Source organism: Athene noctua, chromosome 2 (genome assembly GCF_965140245.1).
Source record: "Athene noctua chromosome 2, bAthNoc1.hap1.1, whole genome shotgun sequence".
Classification (NCBI taxonomy): Eukaryota; Metazoa; Chordata; class Aves; order Strigiformes; family Strigidae; genus Athene; species Athene noctua.
In genome coordinates, this window is record NC_134038.1 from 155,292,630 (window position 1) to 155,306,702 (window position 14,073).

Sequence of the window (14,073 nt, forward strand, 5' to 3'; positions counted from 1 at the left end):
CGCCAATCCCCCCCCCGGCAGGGGAGGTCCCTCCCCGCAACGCGGGGTGCTGAGACACCCCCCACCACCACCACCACCACCGCCCCCCCCCCCCGCCGGGGAGGCGCCTCCGGGCTCTGCGCCGACCACCACCGCCCCGCCCGCCGCGGGGTCCCGCCGGGGGGGTCCCCCCCGCGGACACCTACTTCTTGCAGGGGATGAGGGGCCTTCCTCTCCTCCAGGATGCGGAGGCGCTGGTTGGGGCCGTCGTAGGAGACGGCGGCCCGCGTGTTGCGGCCCGTACCGTGCTCGTAGGACACGGTGCGCCCTTCCCACTGCCGCGGGGCCTGGCACGGCTCGGCCCCCCCGCCGCCCCCCGCCGCCGCCGCCCCGCCGCCCCGCAGCAGGAGGCCGCCCAGCAGCCCCAGGCGCAGCACCAGCCCCAGCCCCGGCCCCGGGCCCGGCCGCAGCCCGCCCGCCGCCCGCGCCATCCTCCGCGGCCCGCTCCGCGCAGGGCGGCCCCGCACGGCGCGCAGGCGGGGTGGCGGGGGGGGCAGGCCTGCGCCGGCGGGGGGGGCGGGGGCGTCCCGCCTCCAAACCCGCATCACCTCAGCCGCGGAGAGGCGGTTTCTGCCCGAGCGGCTGCTGCCGCACACGAGCGGGAGGGGGGAGCAGGAGGGCAGTGGGGCGGCGGGGACCCCTGCCCCCCCTCCTGCCCTGGCCGTGCCCCTGCTCCGCGAGGGGGGTGCCAGAGGGGTCCCTGCAAGGTCCGAGCCTTGGGGTACTTGTGGGCACTCTGCGGAGGCTGGGGGTGGGAAACCTGCCGGGTGAAACTGCTGTAACGGCGCTCTCGAGGGAGGAGTTGCAGTGGGTCCCCACGGACGGACAGCGTCACCAAGCTCGCGCACCCCGTCACCTCCCGGTGTCCCCACTGTTGTGTCCTGCCCGCTGAGGGTCTTTCCTCGCACACGAAGGGACGGGGGAGCCGGTGCCCCACGGACACGCCGGCCCTGGCGCACCCAGGCCCGAGCTCTGCCGGGGACACGCGGGTGGCAGGACGGTGCCCGGCCCGGGAGCTGCCCCCTCCGAGCCACGCCGGGGCTCTCCCAGGCCACTGCCGTAACCTGGCGTCGCCTTCATCCTGTTTGCTCGGCGGCTCCCTCGAATACTGGGGTGCAGCGTTTGTCCGCGGTGGAGGAAGGGCCCAGAGGTCTTTCCCGTGCACAGGGGCTGCACGGGGGGAGCAGAGGGACCCCCTCGCTCCCGCGTGGCCGTGCCACTCCACTGCATCAGGGGCGTGTGGCCGTGGAGCACCAAGGAAAGAAGATAATAAAAACAGCTTGGGAAAAGCCTGAAATCCCTTCTTCCACCCATTCTCAGAGGCGGCGGGGGGGGGGGGGGGGGGGGGGGACGGGGGACGGGGACACACACGACGGAGGCGGGGGGCGGGCAGCGGGGGGCAGTGCCCGCCGCCTCAGTGCCCGCCGGGCAGCCCCGCACCGGCTCCGCCGCCCTCTCCCGCCCCGGGCGGCCCTCCCCGCTTTAACCCGCCGGGTAAAGAGCAACCTCCCCGCCCGCCCGCCCGGCCCGGCCGCCTCACGCCTGTCCTCCGTCCGTGCCGAGCTCACGGCGGGAACTCTGCAACGCCCCGGGAGGCGACGGAAGCAGGGAACAGCCGCCGGAGCTCCCCCAAGCCCGCAAAAACTTTCCGCTCCGTGTCCCCTGGGAAAACGCAGCGTAAAGTTCAGCCCCGCAGGAGGGGGGCTCCGGCAGCGGCTCCCGCGTCCCTCTCCCGTCTCCTCCTCCTTCTCCTCCTTCTCCTCCTCCCCTGTCCCCGCCTCGGAGCGCGCAGCCCGCGGCTGATGCCTGTGGTTCGGGTTTGCTTTTTCTCTTTTCTCTCCCCCTTCCCCCGCCCTCCCGCTTCCACCTGAAGGAATTTATGACACAGATGAAAACTGAACCGGCGCTGGAGCCGCGGACCAGAGACGCAGTGATGTCGCCGGGGGATTAAAGGGGGTGGGGGTGATGTCACCGAGCCTGCACAGCAAAACACACACACACACACACACACACACGCACGCACGCACTTCCCACCCCCCACTCTCCCCCCTCCCCTCTCTCCCCCGGAGGAGCGGTGCTGCCAAGGGAGCGCGATCGGCCCCACGTCACTCGTGCCACCGGTATAAATGCGGTCCCGCGATGCCCATGGCTGTCGGCGCGGCGGCTCCCGCCACTTGTCTGCAGCCGGGCGCCGGGAGGCAGCGCCGCTCCGCGCCCTTCGGCCGCCGCGACCCGCGGAGCGGCGGCGGCGGCGGGCGGCGGCGGAGGAGGACGAGGAGGAGGAGGAGGAGGATGCTGCGCGCCTTGGTGGCGGTGTCCCTGTGGCTGCGGGTGAGCCCGCGGGCGCAGGGCGCGCCGTGCGAGGCGGTGCGCATCCCCATGTGCCGCTCCATGCCCTGGAACATCACCCGCATGCCCAACCACCTCCACCACAGCACCCAGGAAAACGCCGTCCTCGCCATCGAGCAGTACGAGGAGCTGGTGGGCACCGGCTGCAGCCCGGTCCTCCCCTTCTTCCTCTGCGCCATGTACGCCCCCATCTGCACCCTGGAGTTCCTCTACGACCCCATCAAGCCCTGCCGCTCCGTCTGCCAGCGCGCCCGCGACGGCTGCGAGCCCATCATGCGCCGCTACAACCACAGCTGGCCCGAGAGCTTGGCCTGCGACGACCTCCCCGTCTACGACCGCGGCGTCTGCATCTCCCCCGAGGCCATCGTCACCGACCTGCCGGAGGGTGAGCGCCCCGGGGGTGGCCGGGGGAGGGAGGATCCCCTGTACCCCCGCGGAGCTCCCCGGGCGGGGGGCTGCGGGACCCCTGCCCCGGGAGCCTCGCCCCGACGGCTTTCCCTTCCCCGCCGCGCCTCTGTTTGCAGATGTGAAGTGGACGGACTTCACGCAGGGCGTGCTGGTGCCGGAGAGACCCCCGGAGCCCGACTGCCGGAGCCGCGGCCAGGGTGAGCCTCGGGCACCCCCCCACCTCCCCTTTCCCGGAGCCAGGTTCCCTCTGACACCCCTCAACCGTTTCCCCTTCTCTTCCTCTGAAGAGCGATGCAGGTGCAAAAAGACAAAGCCTACACTGTCGACCTACCTGGCCAAGAACTACAGCTACAGTAAGTGCAGGGGTAAAAACGCTTCACTTTGCCCATCCCACCCCTCTCGGCACCCCCCGCGACTTGGGCAGCTCCCTCTGGGTGCTGCACCCACACCAGGCCCCGGCCAGCAAGTGCAGTGTGAGGACACCGCTCCACCACAGCCCTCCTGAGTGGGTTTTGGCCCGAGGACACCTCACCGTCCTCTTCCAAAACCCACCACTCGGGCACACCTCATGCGGGCATTGCGCAAATGGGGCTGTATTTCTGATAAAAGCAGGGAAATGTCAGAAGTGTGCTCTGGCATCAACAGGGTGCTTGCAGGAAGGGTGCTTGCTGCTCTAAAGGTCACCCCAGCACATGCAGCAGTTACGTCTAATGTGAGCATGACCCTGTGGTGCTTGGGCAGCTCCTGTTTTCATCCAGCAGGTGGAATAAACAGGGATTTATCACCTAAATAAAACTTGTAAATGTGAAGGAAGCTGAAGCAAGGTAAAAAGTTATGACTTAGGAATCCTTATATTCTCTTACTTGTTAGCCAGAGTTTCAGCTGGTGCAGAATTGTCAGAGATTAACTGAATTCAGTGACAATTTGCACCAGCCAGCCAAGGAATTGGCTGATAGTTTTATGATATGTTGCATGACATATTGGCAATATAAGTAAATTTTCACCTCTCCTCCCTCCTGGCTCCCCTGCCTCTGGTTTTCTGATGCTGGAAGTCAGGAAGAAGTCTGATGAAGATTAGGTAAATACCAGATTGAATATCTGTAACATCAACAGAAAACCCCTGTTAACTATGAATTTACCATGCAGTATCATGGTCTGTTGTACTTTATGTTTTTTTTCTCAGATAAAAGTTGTTTCTTCAAGGGATGTATTCAGTTCTTATGCAATAGAGTTATTATACTCAGTCAATTCCTATTTATCTGATATCAAATGAAAGTCTGTAGTTATTTGCTTCTTTGTTAGTATACGGGAAAAATATCCAAACTCCAGTTTGGTGGGAATAATCAAGCTGCACATCTGACTTGGGTAATTGTATACTTTTTTTGTCTTGGAATTTTGGTGCATTTATGTCATATATTCTTTCTATATAGTTCCTTAATCCATCTCAGTACAACATAGTGATATATTCAGGTGAGACAGTGAATTTGCACGGTTGTCTGAAATATATGAAAAAGCAGTGGTGTAAAATGACTACTCCAAAATGAAATGCAGGTGTTAGCTATACAAATTCTGATTCCAGTGGCTTTAGGACAATTCCACTGAATTTGTGAAATTAAGATTTTGCTTTTGAGAGGTAGATTTTTATTCAATCTGTAGATTTTTATTCAGTCCCTGAAACTGAAATCCTTCATGTGTTTTGTGGTCGTTACACATGTCCTAAAAAAGTTAGCACATAAAGCCCAGATTTCATTAAAATTGCTGGTCTCCTGTTTTCTACATGTGAAGTTTATTCCAACCTTTTATAGGTCCACTTGAAGGCTTTTGACCTGGTGGCTGCCAGGGGTGGCATCGATGCAGGCTGATCACCCTGTGGTACATACACTTCTCATGCTTCTTTCACTGAAGAATTTTGTGATAACAGGACCCTTTATATTTTGACATTTTCTACAGACAAAGTCCTCAGTGTAATAATCATGCTTCATTTCTCTGACTTGGTACTTCTCACAAGAGAGAAGGGGTGAAATGCTGCCAGGGTTCACAGGTACAAAGTTAGCCAGGGATCATCCTCAGAGCAATCTACAGAGTTTCACCTTCTTGTGTCCATGCAGACATGCAGTTTTCCTCAAAAAAAGAGGTAAAAATATGAATGATTGTGTATTCAGAGTGAGAAGAACCTGTTTCAGAGTCTATTTTATATGAGGATCTTATTATTGATGGAAAATCCAAAGGCAGAAGATGAAAAACATATAGACTGAGTAAATCATGACAATCCTGAGTCTCTTAGTTTTTGACTACATGTTTCAAACCTTCTTTTCCTTCTTAAATTTAAGAAAATACTTTAGTTCCTGGATGCAGCCTACAGGGAAATGATTTTATTATTGAAAAGACTGAATTCAGTCTGTCTGTGAGGTAAATTATTCATTACTTAATTGGAAATAGCCAGATGTGGCTATAGAACGGGTCCGATTTATGCGAGGGGTTGTTCAAGTCTGAGTCAAAGGAGCTGTTTGTGTGTGTGATTCCAGGCGAGATTGCTTGGCCTGATCTGGCAAAGATTTAAGCACATGTTTAATTTCACAGTTGTCAACAGTCCCACTGAAAAACAAATGGGGATCAGGCCTCTGTTGTTCTAAGCCACTGTACGTGCCCACACATGAAGAAGTAGTTCTAGTTTCACAGCGAAACAACAGCTTTCAATTTAATACGTTTTCTTTAATTTTGAGATGTGTTTAAATTTCTGAGACCGTTTGTTGTTCTCACGTCTCTGTTTTTCTAATTGCAGTCATTCACGCTAAAGTAAAAAGCGTAGAAAGAGGGAGCTGCAATGAAGTAACGACTGTAGTTGAAGTCAAAGACATACTTAAGTCTTCGACGCCAATTCCTCTGTCTCAAGTGCCTCTTCTTACAAATTCCTCCTGCCAGTGTCCACCTCTTCAGCCGAAGCAGGATGTTCTCATCATGTGCTATGAATGGCGCTCGAGGTGAGCCTTGGCCACGGGGTGCAGAAAAATGTTATAGGCGGGAAGGAGGACCAGCAAAGCTCCCTTCCTCATCATGAGCATGTTTTGCTCATAGTTTTTCTTAGGGTAACTCACACATACACCCACATGTTTCAATTACCTTCGCAATTAACTTTTTCCACTTAATCAGCCTCAGCTCTGCGCCACAATGTGGTGTTTACAAAACCTGGCTTACACATGGGGCATAAACCCTGGCGGCATTAGGTGCTGACAGCGTATTGTTGAATGCATCGTGCAGCAGTTCAGGCATCTCCAGCTGTTCAGGAGTGTTTTTCTAGGACCGGTTTCCATACATATGAGCTGCTTCGTGTGCTACAAGCCTGATGGTGGCTGTAGATGGTGGTCCATGTTGGCAGGAGCACGTGGAAGGCATAGTTCTGCCTCACCGACCCCAGGGGAGGGTACAGGAGATGATACACATCTCCAGTCCACAGAGCTGCTGCAAACAGAGCCAGGCCTTCTTTGCCAGCATATCCATACTTCGGACCGGTGCCATCAGCGAGATGTTTGCGATCCCACAGCTGTGCCGGGACCAGCCAAAGCTGCAGCCATTGGAGCTCCGGCTCCGGATGGCAGATGAAAAGTAAATACTCTGAGAGCAGCTTGCCAGTCCTGCTCTATGATTAAAAGACAAAACAAAACTAACTTTACCAGACTTCATCTGGCAGTCTGCCTAGCCCCAGGCATGGAAGAAAATCCAGCATGCTGGTCTGGAGGGGAGGGAGTGATGAACCACAGCTCCCTTTTCTCTCTGGGTCCTTGGGGCAGAAGGGGACATCCCATCCCTGTTTAGCACCCCCAGTGTACCAGTAGCCACAGACACCAGAGGGACAGGTTGTGGTGTGGTAGGTATGTGTGCCTGTGTGCTGTGGGTCAGGGGTAAGGCTGTTTGTCAAATGTGCGGGCTGGTTTTGCATACAGTGATGTGACTGTTAATTGATCACGTGCGCTTGTAGGGACCATAGAATGTCTGTGTGCAGAACTTGATGGGCCGTATCCATATTTTCAGTGAGCTTTCTGTTGATATTTTAAAAGCATTTTATAGATGTTTCTAAAAGTTGCTATCCGATACCTTATTAATTTAGCCTTTTTTGTGTGAGCTAACAGGCACAATATTTTACTATTACATGGCACCTTGCTCCTTCAGGTCTGGAACTGTTTCACAAAGATTAATTTAGAGCCCTTCAGTTGTGTTAGCCATTTTATGGATACATGCCCTGAGTCACATGGGAGGACCACAACCACGATTGTGATCGAGTTGCTCTGAGCTGCAGGGCTTTCTTGGAGAGGACCCTTAGGGAGCTGTCAGGGAGGGAAGATTTCAAAAGTGAAAGATCTCAGTCTGCTTCTCCATTACTATGGAAAAACACACCGTTCACTAAATATTTTGTGAATATTTTGGTTTTTAAAGGTCACTGAGGTTTTTAATTTCATATAGTGTATTAAAATGGATTCGAAAAAGAAACATAAACTATTATGTGTGTTTCCTGTTGAACTCAGTGGCACACAAACAGAAGGTTTTGAGTTACAGCCGCTTTTTAAAATGCCTTAAGGAAAATTGGTGAGACTCTATCTCCACTGAATTAAATGGCAAAACGCCCATTGCCTGTCAGTAGGGTTAGGGTCTCACTCAGTTGTTTGACTTGAACAGAATCTGCATCAGACGTACACCGTGCTGTGATTTCACGCATCACGATGTGGCCTTAGCTTCAATCCTATATGTTAGTTCTCTAATATCTCCTCAGAAAGAAAAGGTGATGTTTATCGTGTTGGTCTTGATTCTCCAGGGCTTGCACTCACTGTAGTCCTTTTATATTTGAGCAGAGTGTATGCACAGTAGCTAATGGCTGCAAGTGGCAGCATTTTGTACTCTTTTTGAACTGATATGAGCAGCGATGCTGTTCATGGAAACTGGAGGTCAGGCCCTGCTATGCTGTGTAAACCTCACCCACCAGCAAAGCACTGTATGAAATAATGTGTGTTTATAAAGATATTTTGATGTTTCCAGCCACCACTGAGGTCTAAGTAAAGCCTTCCAGAATTAGGGAAGTGATATTAGGGCATATTAAGGCCCAGTATCTAAAATTAAAAAAAAAAAAAAAAAAAAAAGAGAAGAAGAGAAAAGTTAAAATAGTTAAATAGCTGTAGAGGAGATAAAGAAATTCCAGCAGTCATGTGCTATAAAATAGTTGTTTCTGGGTTGGGTCTTAGAAGGTGTGACATCAGACTGCTTTAGAATAAACTATTTTAGAAGCTGTTTAAGGCTTATACATTTAATAGTTACATTTTTGTTTCATTCTTTTCACAACACCTAGACTCAGTATTTTCATAGAGGAGCTAGCCAGATTTCAGTCATAGGCAGGTATCACTGCCCAAGCCTCTTCCAAATTCACTTTAAATCACTCATTAAGTAGTTACATGTAGGAACTACATAATACCATCCTCATGTATTTATAGGTAGAAATGGGGACGATTGTAACTGATCAGATAATGTGTTACCATTCGTCAGCTGAGCTGTATTAACTGGATGTGAAACAGCTTTTTTTTTATGATTCAGAAGTAAAATACATTAGTTTAAACTCTTCTTCACACAGACACACACAAATACATAGTGGGCCTAAGTAAAAATGTATGTACATATACATTTAAACAGTTTCATGGGATATTACCCAACATAACTTTTTGTTAACAGTGATCGTCAGGACAATATTCCCCTGCAGAATAGCTGCAGGTGAGGACAGAGGACTCTAAATGTTTTCTCAATACTGGCCATGCGCTGCAGTTCTGGCTGTAAAATGTGATTTCTTTTGAAAAATATTTTCTGTTTTTACAGAGTTTAGACTAGAATTTCAGAAGTATCAGTGTAAACATGTAGAAATCCATTAGAAAACATTTAGGGATAGAGAAAAGTATTTTTCTGCCTGTCATCCTGTACACCGTCAGTACCAGTACCTGCTGGTGCATTTCAACCTCAGTCTGTGTTAGATCATATGGAATGACATGTCAGGAATCAAAATCAGAAATATGTATAACTTGTATTTATTTCTTCATTTTCAGGTTGATGCTTCTTGATGGATGTCTAGTTGAAAAATGGAAGGATCAGCTAAACAAAAGATTTAAGGTAAATACAACTGAAGAAAAGAATGCTGATAATCTTGATAAAAAGTTAAACACCTTGGTTCTACTTCACTATTGAATAACTTGCTTGACTTTCAGATATCTGTAACACCTCTGGGTGTTATTATTTTCACTTCAACATTTTCTTATCTCATAATTACATATAAGTGTAAGTGAAAATTTGAAAATTTGTCTTCCATTTTAGGGTCTCTAAAATTTGATTTCTAATTTATTTTTATTTTTTCTGCAAACTGTGCCTAAATGGGATGGTTGGATGATCTTTGTGTGGACTCTGGTTTATTACAATAATGACTCTAGGTATTTCTTCCATATCAATGCTAAGGCGAGTAACTGTCAGACAGGTGATAGGCAGATGAACGCATAGTCCACATTAGGCAAGAAAGGAAGTTAAAATACACTGCACTGGATAAACAGACTTTGCTGCATTAAAAATTGCAGTCTGGAGACACAGACTTCTCACTAGCTTCCTCCCACTAAAGATCCACTGAAAGTATTGGACATCCCCTCACTGGCTTCAGGGAACACTGGAAGGCAAAGTCTATAGTAGAGAGACCTGGGAGGCAGGAGCAGCAGGTGCCCCTGCTTTGGGAGCTTCAGGATGGCACTTGTTATCATTCCTTGCTTGTAAACTCCTCTTTATAATGGAAAGAAAGGGTGGATCGAGACAATGTCTGACTGTTACTCATACTTTTAGAGATGGAAGAAAGTTATTTCTGGAATTCAGAAAAGGTATCAGAGCATTAAGGACATACATGTATGTTTATTTTAGTTATGAGCTGATTGGCAATTGATAGAGAGGAGGAAAAAAGATGCATGTATCCATCAGTAGAAGCTTTTAGATTACAGGCCAACTTCTTGCAGGAAATTGTATTTGATGCTTTTATCATTCCCTTTTCTCCTCACTTACTCCTCTATGTGTGAAAAAGAAAACATGGCTTTAATTCTTTAAAAAATAATCACATTGCAATTGCAGATGATACCATGTGGGATTTAGGAGAATACTGACATATAACTCGGACTCTTGAAATCCCTTAGCTGTCAACTTAATGGCCTGTTACTCTCACACAGTGTGTTTTAGTGGCCTTCTCACTCTGTTTTCTCATTTCTAATTGTGTCTTGAAACCTGTTTGAACATTAATTTCTAGACTGTCAAATAGATTCATGACTGCCAAGCAAAATAATTCTCAAAGCATGTGTCATTCCCTCTGATATTAATAGTTTCATAAATTAAATTCTCATTTCAACATTTTTGAGTGGGACACACCTCAATGTCTGCTGATAGTTTTTGTTTCATAAAGATGCATTTAATGACCCTGACTGCACAAAGATAGCCAGTATGGAACTAGGTATCACAGTGGCTTCATTTTAATGCCCATCATTCATCTCTGAAGATTTGCATCCAACTTCTGTCGTGAGTTACCACTTAAAATGTATGTTTTGAGCTGTCTGTGGGCCACAGAAGACAGCTGTTAACATAACCACAACATGGCTGGTCTCTTCTCTAGCCAGGACAAGAGTCTGAGCTGCAACAGGGTCAGTGCAGAGATACTAAAGAGGAAAGCTGGAGAGTGATTCTCTTGCTCTGGTCACTAGGCAAAGCCCCTGTCTTTGGGAGTTTCAGAAGGAAAAGTTCATTAATAGAAGCGAGACCTGAGACCCTTTCCAGGTTCTACTATGTACATTTCTTTTCTTTAAGTATTTCTCTTCCTAGAGGTGGAAGACTGCAGTCTCCACTGCAGTGTTGTGGATCTCTCCATATTTTGGACCACCCAACCACTTAACCTCACTGGAAAAACCTGTTTTCTAACCATTGCACTTTTTGGTTTGGAAATCTAACATACAGTCCCATTGGTGGGCTCGCTGATCTGATTGCTTTTCAAAATTGCTCAGGGATGCTGCTGAATAGAGCTGCAGGTGCATTATTCACAACCATCCCATTGCAACTCTGAACACTGTGCTTTCACTGGTCAACTCTGTTGTCTGTCCATAACATAAGCTCTTTCTTGCCCAGTCCTCTCCACCCCAGGGAAAACCAGAAAGTAAATACTACTTTCCCTTGTAGCTGTGTGTTTAAATATATATTGTGAAAGGATAGTCTGCTTTCTGCAGACTTTTCGAAGGAAAAAATCAAGTATCATGTTCAGTAAGACTTCAAAGAAGGGGTTTGCAAAGGGGTTCCAGTGTGCAAATATTGTCTTTCTGATGGCAAGGTGCCAGCACCCCTGGATTTCTGAAAAGGCGTGAGATGTACACACACATGCAGCACACACATGAGATGTGCAGTGTCGTTTTCATCGACTGGTGTCATGGAAATTCCCGCACCCCAAAACATGCAGCAGGTTCCCCCTGCAGACAGCCATAACATACTGACATCAGTGGGCCTGCAGAACAGATCACAGAGTTGCTAAGAGCAGCACTAGTATTAGAGTTTCAGGATAGCTTTGATTAAAACGTAATTATTTATGAATATGTCCTTCCCTAACTCAGCCTCTTTGTCTTTTGTATTTCCACAGAGGTGGGAACAGAGACTGCAAGAACAAAAGCTGCGAACAGCCCGCAGTAAGAACCAGAATGCAGGACGCAGTGGTCGGAGTGGAGCCCCAAAGCCATCAACGAAGAACACCAACCCGCTGGCCGGTGGCCCCAAAAAGGCCATTAAAATAAGAAATGGCCAGAAAGAAATCAACCCTAAAAAAGTATGAGTGTGAAATTTCCAAAAGGAAAGACTTTCCCTGCACGATGAGGGTCACGATCTGGCTTGATCGGCATGTTTTAGTAATCCAGAACTCATCAACTTAAAAACTCATGGCAGTTTCTACATAGATGTTCTTGCTGCACTTTACTTTTAAAAGGTTTGCTTTTCCTTTTAAGCCACTGCAAGCCATAGAGCATAGGTTTGCAGCAATATGTGGTAGGCATATTCGAGCTGACTGAGCTTTATCCTAGGGCTCTGGTTTACAGCTGGAGGTAGGTCTAGCCTTGGCTGCCAGAGGTTTGCACTCCTTGTGCCAGCTGCCTGCCCTGCTTCCATGCCAGAGGTTGGACAGCTGCGTGGAGCATCTCTTCTCTCCTCAGAAAATGCACTGGTGCAGTAGTTGGTGAATTAGTCTGGTGAGCTGAGAGCCGGGGCAGCTGAGGAGCAGCAGAGGGATGGTAACCTCTGGCAGACATCTCGGGCAGCAACTACTGCAGCTGCTGGAGCTGAATCTCTGCTATTTGGAATCACAGCCCTTGTTCAGAGAGTTCAAAAGTGTAGTTTACTGATAAGCATCTGGGTATGCATTATGTGATTATTTTTACATGTGTGCCAAAAATATGCTTACAGTGTTAGTATTTGATCTTGTGGGTTTGTATAGCAAAAATGCATTTAAAGCAGACATTTAATTTTTTAATTGTACTTCAGGCTGGCTTCTGTTGTTATAATTTCAAACATATTTAAGCATCTAATTGAAAGAATCAGTATTTTTTAAAAGGACAGATTAAAGTGAGGCAGATCTGTAGAATTCTTAAAAGTAACACGTTTGCTGTAATATAGCTTTGTTTTGAAAACTGGAATAGAAGCATTATTCTAAACATAACTGACAGCTACTGTACAGTATTAAGGAGAAGATAGGTCTTCATGTGGCTCAGTGTTCGTTTAGATAATTTTTTATCGTTTGGCACCATGTTTCTAAATCTCTCTGATACCAAATAAATAAATAAATAAATAAGGCTTGTCTCTTTTCATGAACTTCTCAAAACGACTGGCTGTTCTCAGTTTTCATGATCAGAAATTAACATTTACCCTGCAAAGGGTCACAGACAAAGCAGATGCTTTCATTTATGTAGTAAGTTTTACTCACTTAACATTTGCCACGTGAGGTATTAAAATAACAAAGGTGATACAAATCTAATCAACATCATTCCAAGATGGTATTCATTCTATTCCTCCCAAGATGTACTTGGATGAGGCAGTATGGATAGCACAGTCTGATTTCTGTTAACACGTAAGAAGATCACCTAAATTAACATTGTAAGAGCTCACGATAGACAGCTGAAAAACCTTCAAGAATTCCTGCAATGAAAGCAAGGACTAGACTTGACAGTTCTGGTATCTAGAAAACAAAATGAGCATTTCTGAAATAGAGAGTGTCTATATCAGAAAAAGAAAAAAAAGTTGTGGGGAGGGTAACATAAGGAGTTATGATTGGTCATGTCAGTATATTGATCTTTCTCATTACAAGAATTCCAATGAAATTTGCATGCATGAAATTCAAGGGAGAATATGCTGGAGTGATTTGGGTAGCAGCAGTAATATACTTGGTAATATAGTAACACGAGCTGAAGACATAGATGCCAAGTTAGAATGCTTAGAATAAAGGGACAGAGGTGTTACAGAAAAATGGAATAATAGTGTATAGGGTAGTTCAGGGGGGAAAAGCCAACCCTATATGATCATTGGTTGAGCTTCAAGCAGTTCATTAAAATATGCAAAGGTCAGCATTCCCACTAATTCTGGACAGATGCAGAACTTTATCTTCATGGAACATCTGCAGAATTAGATCCAAAATTCAATCCAGGTGCCAGGAATGCTGAGCATATATATTGCATCTATTGACCTGAGCGGGAATTATGTGTGTTTGTCATGTCTAAAACAGACCACAAACTTAGGTGCCTAAACACCATAGGTGAAATCTTAATCCTGTGCAATAAAATGGAAAAAACTGAAATAGAAATCATAGGAGACAGAATTTCCCTGCAGATGACTAAATTAGATGAGTTTGAAAATGCTGACTTAAGTAAACATGATCTAAAAGATCAGTATAATTGGAAAACTTCTAAAATAGTTTTGTTTACTGTGTAGCAGGAGTTCTTAAGCTTGTTTACCTACTGATCCCAATTTGAAGTACCCCAGTGTGTAAGGTTAGACATTAAAAATGAACGGCAGTCCTATCAATGTGATGTTGGAATAACAGATACCAAAGTTGTGGTATTTCACTTTAAGAAGTTTTATTGTGAACATAGTCAAGTGTGGTGTTTGTTGACTGTCTAGCTAACTAGACTTCATCGCAACATTACATCTTATTTTAGAACTGTTAAAATAAAAGCTTTGTCATTTTTTGATATTAAAGAAAAAGAT

General features: G+C 47.5%; 2 protein-coding genes across 2 annotated transcripts in view; one reads left to right on the forward strand and one right to left on the reverse strand.

Moving 5' to 3' along the window:
* Window positions 1–484, reverse strand: part of EPDR1 (ependymin related 1) — a 34,945-nt gene extending 34,461 nt beyond the window's left edge. The window contains 2 exon segments of the mRNA XM_074898150.1: window positions 186–202; window positions 204–484. Of these exon segments, the coding sequence (XP_074754251.1) occupies window positions 186–202; window positions 204–470 (284 nt within the window). The 5' untranslated portion in view covers window positions 471–484.
* A 1,446-nt stretch (window positions 485–1,930) lies between these two features.
* On the forward strand, window positions 1,931–13,146 carry SFRP4 (secreted frizzled related protein 4). The gene is made up of 6 exons (XM_074898151.1): window positions 1,931–2,773; window positions 2,913–2,993; window positions 3,084–3,149; window positions 5,579–5,777; window positions 8,874–8,937; window positions 11,468–13,146. Exons 1-6 carry the CDS (start codon window positions 2,005–2,007, stop codon window positions 11,654–11,656), a joined length of 1,368 nt encoding a protein of 455 aa, XP_074754252.1. The 5' UTR covers window positions 1,931–2,004; the 3' UTR covers window positions 11,657–13,146.
* The last annotated feature ends 927 nt before the right edge of the window (window positions 13,147–14,073 follow it).

Coding starts and splice junctions, on each gene's coding strand:
- SFRP4 (XM_074898151.1), top strand. CDS start 2,005: ATGTCACCGAGCCTGCACAGCAAAACACACACACACACACACACACAC. Junction 5,778..8,873: donor TGCTATGAATGGCGCTCGAG/GTGAGCCTTGGC, acceptor CTTCATTTTCAG/GTTGATGCTTCTTGATGGAT. Junction 8,938..11,467: donor AGCTAAACAAAAGATTTAAG/GTAAATACAACT, acceptor GTATTTCCACAG/AGGTGGGAACAGAGACTGCA.